The sequence below is a fragment of the Cherax quadricarinatus genome, unplaced genomic scaffold (genome assembly GCF_038502225.1).
Source record: "Cherax quadricarinatus isolate ZL_2023a unplaced genomic scaffold, ASM3850222v1 Contig5170, whole genome shotgun sequence".
NCBI lineage: Eukaryota > Metazoa > Arthropoda > Malacostraca > Decapoda > Parastacidae > Cherax > Cherax quadricarinatus.
Window position 1 is genome coordinate 1 of NW_027200196.1, and position 14,082 is coordinate 14,082.

The 14,082-nt window shown below is 39.3% G+C and overlaps 1 protein-coding gene across 1 annotated transcript; it reads left to right on the forward strand.

The window, feature by feature from the left end:
* The first annotated feature begins 4,459 nt into the window (after positions 1-4,459).
* Positions 4,460-13,039, forward strand: LOC128688071 (ipis-1). Its single transcript, XM_070081933.1, has 6 exons — positions 4,460-4,497; positions 6,716-7,039; positions 7,384-7,522; positions 7,825-8,068; positions 10,389-10,633; positions 11,950-13,039. Exons 2-6 carry the CDS (start codon positions 6,717-6,719, stop codon positions 12,256-12,258), a joined length of 1,260 nt encoding a protein of 419 aa, XP_069938034.1. The 5' UTR covers positions 4,460-4,497; position 6,716; the 3' UTR covers positions 12,259-13,039.
* The last annotated feature ends 1,043 nt before the right edge of the window (positions 13,040-14,082 follow it).

Genomic DNA, 14,082 nt, shown 5'->3' on the forward strand with positions numbered 1-14,082 from the left:
AGGAGGATAGAGAGAAGGTTACTTCGTGGGGAGTGACCTGAGATGAAATAGTTAAAACGAGAAAAATGTCTAGACTTGTGTTGTATTTTGTAAAGAAATTGTGGATGGTTGTGGAATTATTTGGATTATCCTGGGTTAAGAGTGAAAATGTTTTCCCTATGTTGTATATGAAATGTGTAGGGGCAAGTCGACAAGATTCAGCCTGTGTGTGCGGGGTCATCGCGTGACGTCACTGACATAGGGGAAAGTCGACAAGATTCAGCCTGTATGTGTCAGATCACGTGACGTCACTGACCGCCGAGTAAACACACTTTTTAGTTTAACTTAATGAGAGGAATACTGACGTCACATTTGTTTAGACCTGTAGTAAGAGAAAGTACCATGCCCCATAGGAGGAGTTCATTTGAATGCTTACCCTGAGAGGGGGGAATCCAAAAACTTAATCCGAGGAGATGGAGTCTTGGTATTATCGAGAAAAAAAATTTGATCCGAGGAATTGGAGTCTTTGTATTATCGAGAAAACCTTGATCCAAGGAGATGGAGACTTGGTAGTATCGAGAAAAAATTGGGATGGGGGGTGAAAGTGGGAGGGGGGAACCTCAAAAACTTGATCCGAGGAGATCATAAGAAAATGAAATTGGAAAAAAATTTGGGATGGGGGTGAAAGTGGGAGGGAACCTCAAAAATTTGATCCGAGGAGATAGAGATCATAAGAAAATGAAATTAAAAAAAAAATTGAAAAAAAATCGGAAAAAAATTCGGGGCTCGGGGGCGATCCGGACGACGCTGCAGAAGGCGCAGCAGAAGGCGCGAGGGGCGCGGGCGGGGCGCGAGGGGCGCGGGCAGGGCGCGAGGGCGCTGCGGGGCCGGTGGGTCGGCGCGACGGGCGGGGGGGCGGGGGGCGCGCGGGGGGGTTGAGGGTGAGGTGGTCTCGAGGGTGAGGTGGTCTCGAGGGTGAGGTGGTCTCGACGGCGAGGTCAAGGTCATTAGCACATAGGTGTGAAAAGGAGCCACTCAGCCGCACCCCTTTCAGGAGGAGACCGCTCTGTAGAAGAAGCCACTCAGCCGCACCCCTTTCAGGAGGAGACCGCTCTGTAGAAGAAGCCACTCAGCCGCCTCCATCACTACTTAAAATATATATATATATATATATATATATATATATATATATATATATATATATATATATATATATATATATATATATATATATATATATATATATATATATATATATATATATATATATATATATTTTTTTTTCAACAAGTCGGCCGTCTCCCACCGAGGCAGGGTGACCCAAAAAAGAAAGAAAATCCCCAAATAGAAAATACTTTCATCATTCAACACTTTCACCACACTCACACATTATATCACTGCTTTTGCAGAGGTGCTCAGAATACAACAGCTTAGAAGCATATATGTATAAAGATACACAACATATCCCTCCAAACTGCCAATATCCCAAACCCCTCCTTTAAAGTGCAGGCATTGTACTTCCCATTTCCAGGACTCAAGTCCGACTATATGAACATAACCGGTTTCCCTGAATCCCTTCACTAAATATTACCCTGCTCACACTCCAACAGATCGTCAGGTCCCAAGTATCATTCGCCTCCATTCACTCCTATCTAACACGCTCATGCACCCTTGCTGGAAGTCCAAGCCCCTAGCCCACAAAACCTCCTTTACCCCCTCTTTCCAACCCTTTCGAGGACGACCCCTACCCCTCCTTCCTTCCCCTATAGATTTATATGCTTTCCATGTCATTCTACTTTGATCCATTCTCTCTAAATGACCAAACCACCTCAACAACCCCTCTTCTGCCCTCTGACTAATGCTTTTATTAACTCCACACCTTCTCCTAATTTCCACACTCCGAATTTTCTGCATAATATTTACACCACGCATTGCCCTTACACAGGACATCTCCACTGCCTCCAACCGTCTCCTCGCTGCTGCATTTACCACCCAAGCTTCACATCCATATAATATATATATATATATATATATATATATATATATATATATATATATATATATATATATATATATATATATATATATGTCGTGCCGAATAGGCAGAACTTGCGATCTTGGCTTAAATAGCAACGCTCATCTTGCCATATAGGACAAGTGAAAATTTGTGTATGCAATAATTTCGCCAAAATCATTCTGAACATAACGAAAAAAATATATTTCACTATGTTTGTTTAGTATTAAATTATTGTAAACAAATCTAAAATATATTTAGTTGGGTTAGGCTAAAATAAATTGTTCTTCTTATAATAAGGTTAGATAAGTTTTCTAAGATCCTTTTGGAGCAAAATTAAAAGTTTTTACATTAACATTAATAAGAAAAATATATTTTTAAATGTATAAGAGAAAATTTTAGAAAGGACTTAATTTTAAATGAGTTCTTGCTAATTGACCAGTTTTAAATATTCGGCACGACATTATATATATATATATATATATATATATATATATATATATATATATATATATATATATATATATATATATATATATATATATATATATATATATACATATATATATATATATAAACACTGATCTCTGGCTGAAGGAGACTCGAACCTACGAACCTTAGGATAAGGTACGCAGTGCTTTACCAATCTACCCACACTGGACAATACCTTGGCGTGTAGTTTGCGCTACACGTTTGATCCAAGGCAGCCAGCTTTCAGCTTACAGCTGCTACACGCCATGGTATTGTCCAGTGTGGGTAGATTGGTAAAGCACTGCGTACCTTGTCCTAAGGTTCGTGTCTCCTTCAGCCAGAGATCAGTGTTATATATAATATATATATATATATATATATATTTTATATATATATATATATATATATATATATATATATATACAATATAGTTTACCAATATCTACTTTTGTGACCATGAACAGAGTTCACCTTCACTGCTTATCACCTATCATCACCATTCAAGAACATGGTAATTAATGTGAATTAAATGTGTTAATATACTAGATTAACGGGAACTAGATGCCCTACCTTCCGTGAAAGACATGCACCTCTTTGTATATATCTTGCTATGTTAGTATATGAAAGCAGTAGTGTAATGCATTACGTTAATACTATATATTTAAATCTTATTTATAGTGATCAGTGTAATTTGTACACTATTAACGTAATATGTGATTTTATAATGGTTCGAGCATATTTTTAATATTCACTTGAATGTGATTTACGTTATATGTTAAATTTTGAATGATGTGAATCCTTCACTTTCTACAAATCTTTCCTATATATATAAACAACATTAACTACACAAGAAAAATTCCCTGGAGAGAGTCGAGGATTCCCCACCACAGATAAGAACTTGATTATTAAACTTGTTAACCGACGTGATGAATGCAAGTGTTGAAGAAAACAGGTTACCTGGAGGTTATTCCGGGGATCAACGCCCCCGCGGCCCGGTCCATGACCAGGCCTCCCGATGGATCAGGGCCTGATCAACTAGGCTGTTACTGCTGGCCGCACGCAGGTGGTGGAGGAGGCAGGTGGTGAAGGCAGGTGGTGCAGATAGGAGGTGGAAGGCAGGTGGAAATGGCAGGTGGTGCAGATGGCAGGTGGTGGAGATGGCAGGTGGTGGTGATGGCAGGTGGTGGTGATGGCAGGTGGTGGTGATGGCAGGTGGTGGTGATGGCAGGTGGTGGAGAAGGCAGGTGGTGGAGAAGGCAGGTGGTGGAGAAGGCAGGTGGTGGAGAAGACAGGTGGTGGAGAAGACAGGTGGTGGAGAAGACAGGTGGTGGAGAAGACAGGTGGTGGAGAAGACAGGTGGTGAAGACAGGTGGTGAAGACAGGTGGTGGAGAAGACAGGTGGTGAAGACAGGATGTGGAGAAGGAAGGTGGTGGAGAAGGAAGGTGGTGGAGAAGATAGGTGGTGAAGGCAGGTTGTGGGGAAGACAGATAGTGTAGAAGGCAGGTGATTGGGAAGGCAGGTAACAGAGAAGACAGTGTATAAGGCAGGCGGTGATGACGGGATATGTTTGTGGAGGCAGAAGGTTGTTTATCAGGTGATGGTAACAGTTGGTAGTGTGAGAGGAGTCCTGTGGGGGTGGTCTGAAGAATGGGAATTTGTGTAGGAGGATTCGGGAGTGGAAGGAGTCCTGTGAGTCTTATGGTAGGGAGATGATGTGTGTGATGTTTATCACGGGTGGTTGGGGCTCCTGTGGGAGGTTTCTCACTAATGGGCCCGTGTGGGATTCGTCAAGGGTGTGGGGAGGCTCGTGGGGGATTTACCACCGGTGGGAGGGACCCTGTGTAAGAAGAGTGGGGTCAGTCCCATCTGGAGGAGTCCTGTGGGAGGAGTCAGAGAAGGGTACATAAAAGAGTACCTGGTGTATTACTGTCTTAGTTCACCTGGTCGCCGCCTGGACATCCTCACTTGCACTGCTTGTGTTGTGTTTCTCTTGTCTTTCTCAGTCACAAGAGCAGACTGATACGATTGTCAGGTAATTTATTTTGATATTCCAGTATTTCTGTAGTTGTAGACGAGTCCCACTGTCAACCGCAGGAGTGCCTTGAGGTTATCAACACTTCTCTCTTACTCCTTCCTATTATCATCAAATCTGTTTTGATTCGACTCTCTTGAAAGAAACATTTCTGACAAGTAAAAATCATGAAATCATGTTTCTATCCATAAAGTATATATACGTCAGTGTCTTCCTTACACACACACAGCCTACTGTTCATCTTCTTACATACACACAACCTTATGCTCGCCGAAGTTTTCCTGATATATACTCAACCGTATGTACGTTAATGTTAACCTTACATGCAGTCAACATTCTGTACACCCGCTTTTCATGCACAAAACACCATGAACAGCTTCCTTCACACTGACATAGAACTCAGTTATCATACAGTATATGGCGAAGATTTGAGGGAAGATGGCTGAGAGGGCGCTCATCTTCCTTGTACCTTACTAAAAAAAATTTTAGGCTGAAGCCCCTGCCTTTTTGCAGGATCTACATCTCTCTTCCAGCCTCATTCCCTTCCACTATTGTCGTTTAGTGTCCTGTCTCTTCCTCACCTCTTGTCGGTTAGTGGCCTCCCTCCCATTTCACTCCTCTGGTTAAATGTTCTCCCTTCCTTTCCGCTCCTGTCGTTTAATGTCTTCCCTTACCTTCTTCTACTGTCGTTTTGTGCCCTCTCTTTCCTTCCCATCTTGTCATTTAGTGTTTTCTCTTCAGTTTCACTTTCAGTATTCACCATCCTCAATTCCTTTCCATTTGTTTCATTTAAGTGTTATCCCTTCCGTTCCATATTTTTAATAATGTAAGGGTCACACAGCACCTCGAAAATGGGAAATAATTTACTTAATCCAAGATAGTCGAGGACAGTTTCAATTCCATGAATAGAGAGAGCTTCACCAACATTAACGAACTCCCTTTAGCTTAACAAAATAAACCCCAAATGTATTACAGCGTATAGAGATCGTGACTGTCTACAAGTACCTTGAATATCTATATCGAAAGACTGTGCATAAGACACTTGTGCAAAACTAATACATTCTTTTAGAAAAAATTTCAGAAAACGCTTTGTTCTTAGGGTTGGGGACGACGTAGCTAGTAACATGGCAAGTACCTCAGTTTACAAGATTTTATCTTCCTGCAGCAATAAGCCCAGCTTCATCTAAGGTAGGCTTATGGCATATGCGACCCCTAACAGTCTACTGACACTCAGGTACATACTTACTAGATGAAGCAGGGCAGCAAGTGTAAGGAAATATTCTCAACGTTTCCTCCTGCACCGTGGATCGAACCATGAACACTCAGTTCTACCGTCACAACAACAGACGTCAATGCACTGGTCTACATTATCCTGTGTAGTAGATGTGATAAATTATAAGTGCGAGAGATAGAACCAAATCTGATACAGCGACTCAGAAAACGTAAATATACCTGTGGTCGGGATGACTTACAACACAACGCATGAATGGTTCACCGTAGGTTACATAGCCATTTGATGAATAGGGAGAAGACAGACTCGTAATAAAATAGGTCAGTCTGCATAAAAAAAACAGGCTGCTTTGACGCAGCATTGGTCGCTGTTGGTAACACTGTAGTCCAGAAATCTTGTAGCTTCATTATCTCGAGTATGTTAGCCAAAAAGATGCTACCCTGGAGACCCCTACATTAGGTGACCTCACCTCCTGCACCTGACAACCTATTTACAATACTATACAATACAATTTTTATTTCTGTACGAGGTACAAATAATGGAGTTTCCACGTAATAATGTGTAGCCAAGTTGAAAGAGACGCCGACATCGTGAGGCTCACCAAGTCCCAAGTCCGTACCAGATACAGTCTCTCATCCATTCTAATGGTTTCCTAGACATCATGGATGCATTACCATCACTGGAAGTTGCAGATCGTTTTCCAGAAATTATGGGAAAAAAAGATAGCATGCAACTCCTGCCCTGTCCTAAGTATTGATGTTGGGCTATTCTGGTTTCCAAAAGTTTACCTATTTGACCAAGGCAGGAGTCAAACGCTGTCTTTAACCAACCCTTGGCTTAAGGAATGGAAAGTAATCAGATTTGATCCGAGGGAGGAAGCGAAGGTTCAGTTCCTTGGCTCGAGAGAGCTTCACCAGCAATTTGTGACCCTTGCGAAGGATATTTTTCCATTATTATACATCACTTCTATATTCTGTTTCTCCACAGAATGGCGAGGATGTCGTCATCAGTTGTGGTGCTGGTGGCGTTAGTGAGTTTGGCGAGTCCTCAGTGTATATCTGACAACGACAAGCTGTCCCTGCCCCTCACCCCTGACCTGGAGCACATCACCCCCTTCAGCTTGGACCTCCTGAAGAAATTCAACCCGCCCACTGCCAAGGGAAACTTTTTCTTCTCCCCTTATAGCATCTGGAACGCCCTCGTCCTAGCCTATTTTGGGTCGGCTGGACAAACCCGTCAGCAACTACAGAACGTCCTACGTCTGAGTGGCCCTTCAAACACTTTGGCAACCTACAAGGCTCTTGAACGTTTGTGAGTATTCTTGCGTATCTCAGTTGACACCTAATTTCATATCTCTTTGACATTAATGATCATTATGTTCATAGAAGGTCTTACAGTCTGGGGAACGAGAAGTAATCAGATGTGACTGAATTCAGTGGTGGGCAGTTTAACTTATTTAAACAAGAGCTCTTCTCCTGCACGGAATCACCTACCTAGATTTTTTATTCCTATATGTCTTGTGCTTAGTATTTTTAAATGTTTATTTACACATTCTTGTCTTGAATAGCGACTGGGTATTAAGACATTTTTGGGTTTCATAATATAAGTGTTTACAAATGCATTTATTCAATACTATCTTCATTGTGATCATGCAGGTATGAGGAGAGACAATTGAACACAAGTGAATATGTGATAGACTTAGCCAACAAAATCTATGTAAGCAAGAGGCTCGCTCTCCGGGACTGCATCCGGGACGTCCTTCCCAAAGAGGTGGAGAATGTTGACTTCACACAGGTCGGTCGAACTGTACAAATTATAATTTGTTTCCTTTTATCATCGTTATGTTATTATTGTAACTATTAAAGTTATATTAGTCTTCTTGACTTAATGACTAACTTTTACCACACAGTCGCAAAAGAAAGACTCAAACGCAAATACAAGAATCAATTAGTCTTTCTTGATATTGTCTGGAAATATGAAAATAAAATGATAAAAAATCTGCTCTCTTCACTTTCACATTATTCCTGAACTTTACTCATACTACTCCAAAAAAAATTCTTTCTAACGCGTTTATTTCTCATATTTTGCTTAATCAGGCGATTCAAGCAGCAGCAACAATCAATAAATTCGTGAACGAAAAGACTCGAGGCAAAATCTCAAATTTGGTGACACCTGAAGATGTAAAGAAAGTTCAGATGGTGTTGGTGAACGCCGCCTACTTCAAGGGTCTCTGGCAGAAGGCCTTCAAGCCCACGAACACCCTCAAAGAGGCGTTCTACCCCACCCCAGACAAAAACATCCCAGTTGATATGATGCGCCAAACTGATAACTTTAAAATCGGTGAGTTAATAATGGAATTAATCTAAGTTAATATCCGGATTTAGCAATAATACCTGTGCTCGAACCCACTCACGGACACGTGCGATAAAAAAATCCAGATTTTTTTAAAACACATCAATATGAACAGATTATTACCTTATAGTTACCAACATTCCATAACGTTTTGTGTCTTACTCATCTAATTGTAGGTATATGAATGAATCTAGTTTATTGCATAAACTAGATTCATTCACACTTAAAATATATGAGGATTATAAATGTGTAAACAGAAAATATATGAGGATTATAAATGTGTAAACAGATTCACCATTACATGAATTGTCAGTTATATAATGTCATGCCGAATAGGTTACACTTGCGATTGTGGCTTAAATAACAACGCTCTTTTTGCCGAATAAGGCAAGCAAAAATTTGTGTATGCAAGTATATATATATATTATATATATATATATATATATATATATATATATATATATATATATATATATATATATATATATATATATATATATATATATATATATATTATATATTATATATGTCGTGCCGAATAGGCAGAACTTGCGATCTTGGCTTAAATAGCAACGCTCATCTTGCCATATAGGACAAGTGAAAATTTGTGTAGGCAATAATTTCGCCAAAATCATTCTGAACCTAACGAAAAAATTATATTTCACTGTGTTTGTTTAGTATTAAATTATTGTAAACAAATCTAAAATATATTTAATTGGGTTAGGCTAAAATAAATTATTCTTGTTATAGTAAGGTTAGGTAAGTTTTCTAAGATTCTTTTGATGCAAAATTATAAATTTTTACATTAACAATAATGAAAAAAATATATCTTTAAACGTATAAGAGAAAATTTTAGAAAGGACTTAATTTTAAACGAGTTCTTGCTAATTGATCAGTTTTACAAATTCGGCACGACATTATATATATAATATATATATATATATATATATATATATATATATATATATATATATATATATATATATATATATATATATATATATATATATAATCACGAAACAAGTGGCTCTGAATCATTTACCAAACTGCAGCTGGCCGAGATTCGATCCCGAGTCACACCTGAATTTCTTGAAAATTTTCACATTTTTTTCAGTGCCTAATACAGACCCCCATAAATATTACCATGAACTCTTTGGGGTCCATTGACTCTTATCTGCGAACCACTGGTCTAGGATAGTGTTCTCTATTATGACAGTAATGAAGAAGGGATGAATGAGAATTTATGTGGATGAATTTTTACAAGTACCATCTTGAATTAACCTTTCACTCACATAACTGGGGAGAACTCTGGTTCATCTAAAACACATTATACTTATTAATATTGATGTACCTCGAAGACATGTTGGACTTTAGGAACAATAGGTCGCTTTATTGTCCCTCCTTCAGTGCCCACCATCTCAGCTCCCCAACTCTCGTTTAGACCTTAAAATATATGTGAACATATAGTTCTTGAATATTGATTAGTAAAATAATTTCAAGCCAGTAACACTGGCAGTATTTAATTTGTGGACTGTATAATAACTTTAGAGACTATGTGACTTAACTCATGTCGTGTACATTAACTATATAAAACCGTGGTTTAATTACACTGTGAAGAACATAGGTGAAGGCCTTCAAGCCCACGAACACCCTCAAAGAGGCGTTCTACCCCACCCCAGACAAAAACATCCCCGTTGATATGATGCGCCAAACTGATAAATTTAAAATCGGTGAGTTAATAATGAAATTAATCAAAGTATCATGTTGGTGATATATCTTAACACCACCTTATCGGCAGGCAACTAATATTGGCCAATACCTAGCTACCTTACCTGTTGTAAGACTTAATTAAATTCACACCGGGAGGCGAACATAAATTACTGTAGTACAGTATTATCTTCAGTATTATCCCGTATTATCTTCATTATCCACTATTATCTTTATTATCTAGTATCTTTATAATTATCCAGGATTATCATTATCAAATATTATCATTATTATCCAATATTATCTTCATTATTATCCAGTATTATCATTATTATCATTATGACTAGTTTACAATGTGTCTGGACCCTTCTTGATACATGTTATATTCACTTATTTCATGGTCTCCAATTTTTGCCGCAACACTTCACATCTGCTTCGATAACCCAGAGGCAATTTCTGCCTCGCTCGCCAGTTAAAGATACACACCTACACAATTTCATATAAACATTATCATCCCTATCAGTTCTTACACACAAATTACAGGAAAATTATCAAAATTTTCAAGACGAGAGAATACATGCATTCCATTGTTTCCTTGCAGGCGACTCGGAAGAGCTGCGGGCGACGGTGTTGGAGATGCCGTACAAGGGCGATGCGGCTTCCATGTTCGTGATGCTGCCTTTCAAAGCTGCTAAAGGCAGCGTTGAAACACCCCTTGACACTATGCTGCAACGTCTCAATGTGGACACTTTCAACGCAGTAGTTAATAAACTTAGAATAAATGAAGTTATTGTCAGGATTCCAAAATTCAAGTTGGAACACATTATCACAGATGAACTTACCGAGGTGGGTATACAATCTGCTGAGATTATTTCACTATGATAACAAATATTCTAAACCCATTTTATACAAAATGATTTGTTCACCAACTGTGTTGTTGATGGTTTTCCCAGCAGGTTTATAGCATTTTCTTTTAAATTTGTGCTTTGCTGGATGCTTGCGTTGTTCATTTTATCGGGCCGGGTTGCGTACCTGTGTTTCTTGAAACTAGTGATTAGATTTCCGGTACTTTCACCTATTTAAATCTTGAGCAATTTACACAGGGATTTTTCTGAACTCCAGTATCTATATTAAAGTTGTAACCTCTGTATCTGTGGCTAATAATGTTCTGGATGGCGGTGAAAGTTATGACAGCGACTTCATCATCATTTTTGAACAACATTTTTGTGGTGCTGTTAGTGACTAGCGGGGAAGAATTAATATCTTTGCTGTCGGTTGTAGGAGTAAAAGAAACTTCTTGTCTCAGATTTCAGTTTAAGATAAAATATGAAGGGAATTGTAGTTTTCTGAAAATACTTTTACATTTGCATTCAAGAATATTATTGTTATAGTCTCTATTGAACTGAATCCAAATAACTTCCAGGAACAATCAAGATTCCCTCCACTGTGAAAATAACAGAGTCCTTGTCTTCCCTCAGATGTGAGACCACCACTAATTATATGTATTAGTTACTAGTTGTCAAGAGAACTTGTCAATAAACACTTGCCTGTTTGTGTGTGTGTGTGTGTGTGTGTGTGTGTGTGTGTGTGTGTGTGTGTGTGTGTGTGTGTGTGTGTGTGTGTCTGTGTTCTCTTACCCGTATATACTCATCTATATGTGGTTGCAAGGGTTGAATCACAGCTCCTTGCCGAGAATCTTTGCTGGTCTCTCCTAGGTCCACTCCTGGTTTCAAGAGCCTTATTGTATCTCAAAGCTATGTATGGATCTCACCTCTATCACTTCCTGACAACTCTATTGCTGAAGAAACATTTTCTGACATCCCTCTGACGCGCTCGTGTGGATGCTAATATATATATGTGATAGTGTAACCTATTTTGGTGCAATATTGTTTACAACTTGTCTTCCATACAGACCGAGGGTTTTCGCACGCATTTTAGTTCGTTGATTTTTGCATAGTCAGAAACCTATGCAGAGAAAATATTAATCAAACCAAAGTGTTATGCTAAGGATATTGTTTATTTTGCAGGATATGCTATTATCTCGACCACAGTTGACTAATCGCATCCGCTTTGCATTTTGACTAAGTGCTTGGCATAAAGATTTATCTTCTGAGAAACAAGTTGCTGTTCTCTTGCTGCATTGACCTTCTCTCCTTTCCCAGGCTCTTGAGCACCTGGGAATCAAGGACCTGTTCAGTAATGATGCTGACCTCTCAAACTACGATCCTGAAGGAAAACTAAAGGTGTCGAAGGCGATCCATAAAGCTATAGTGGAGGTCAGCGAGGAGGGCACAGAGGCAGCCGCTGCCACGGCATTTATAGGAGTATCAATCGTGTCCATCCAGAAACCACCACGCCCTCGTGTCTTCATTTGTGATCGCCCCTTTGTCTTCGTCATTGTTGACAACGTTACTAACAACATTCTCTTCATGGGTATTTTCAGACAGCCAGTCAACGCCACTCGTCGATGAATGAAATGTATCAAATGAGAGCAAATAACACGGAAACGAATTTAGAAAAAATAGGATAAAAATATTACAGATGAACAGCAATAATTATATTTTAAGGCATATTGTTCATTACTATATAGAGATTAACCGTGATAGAAATATTCCTCTTAGAGTATATTCACTGAGATATTTACACCACTCTCACACTGTTTATACACTCATCACTTACAGTCGGTATCCTGACTATCGTTCATGTCAAATGGCTTCAGCAGTAATATTTTTTTTTTCAAAATTTATCATTCACTATACCTCAGAACATTTTACATTTGAATGAAACAGTAAATGACCTCACACACAAACACCACACACCTACAAACACCAAACATGTACAAATATCACACATATACAAACCCCACAGCTACAAACATCACACATGAACACTCAAAACACAACTATAAACACTAAGTGAAACATGCTTGCCTCTAATTCCAAAGCAGGGATTATTTTAAGCAGGACATTCCACGGTTTCAGCCCGAAAATCTTTCTTTTTTTTTAAAGAAAAGTAAAATGCACCCATCTTTACTGAATAAAGATAATTTTGCAACAAGGATGAGTCCACAAAGCTGTACAAATACTACGTCCCCTCACTACTGAACAAAATTCCCAAAAATACCCCAAACGTAAGTAAAGGCTAACCCTATATTACCAACCCAGGTAACAAATAAGGACTGTTGCACATCCCTGTAATTAAAGTCAACACTCGAAGAAAAACCTAATAATAATAAAGTGCAAGGCAAACATAGGGTGATAATATTCCTTTACGTGTATATTCCTTCACCACTATATACAGTATATACAAACTTAATATATACAAACTTAAATCAGCAGTATAGCAAGAGCCACTAATAGCAGCAGGTTACACATTATCATTATAATCACGGGGGAGCGCTAAACCAGTATACAGCGCACATGGGGAAGGGGGTGGAAAGTATTAACGCTTAATTCAGGGAACTGGAGCACATATCCAATTCCCTAGATCAAGAACCCCTCACCGACATCAAGGAACGTACCTTGAGGGGTGGTTACACCTCAGAATACAAGAGACAGTATTAGTGGGCTAGACCAGGTTAATTGAGTGTCTGACTCGCAGCCAGGGAGGTCAAATACAATAACACCTCGTCGAGCAGGCCAGCTCTCACTGGAGAATTAATACAGCTGTAGAATTGATTTGTGTTTAAAAAAAAAAGCTGGTGGTTACGCTCTTACAAGTTAATACGGCTCATAAAAGGGAAGAGAGAACGCTATCAGATAAGACGGGAATGGAAGAAAGTGCACTAAACGACAGGAGTGGAAAAGAAGGGAGAACATTGAACCAGAGGAGTGAAATGGGAGGGAGGGCACTAACCGAGAAGAGGTGAGGGAAAGAGAGGACACTAAACGACGATAGTGGAAGCGAAGGAGGCTGGAAGAGAAAACTGATCCTGGACAAATCGGCCATTTCTCTCCAAGGCACACTGACTCGAAAAAAAAAAAACTTTTATAACTCCATCGTTGTCTTGCCAGAGGCGTGCCAGCACTGCAGTTAAAAAAGTGCAACGTATCTCCACCCCTCCTTCAGCACTCTGAAAGAGTGCAGGCACTGCACTTCCCAACTCCAGCACTCAGTCGCGGCTAACCAGTTTCCATGAACCCCTTAAGTGTTATGCTCACACTACAACAGCACATCAAGTCATAAAAATCACTTGTCTCCACTCATTCCTATGTAACACGCTCACATACGCTTACTGATTGTCTTAGCCCCTTGCACACAAAACCTCCTTTAACCCGTCCCTCTAACTTTTCCTA

Coding starts and splice junctions, on each gene's coding strand:
- LOC128688071 (XM_070081933.1), top strand. CDS start 6,717: ATGGCGAGGATGTCGTCATCAGTTGTGGTGCTGGTGGCGTTAGTGAGT. Junction 7,523..7,824: donor AGAATGTTGACTTCACACAG/GTCGGTCGAACT, acceptor TTGCTTAATCAG/GCGATTCAAGCAGCAGCAAC. Junction 10,634..11,949: donor TCACAGATGAACTTACCGAG/GTGGGTATACAA, acceptor CTCCTTTCCCAG/GCTCTTGAGCACCTGGGAAT.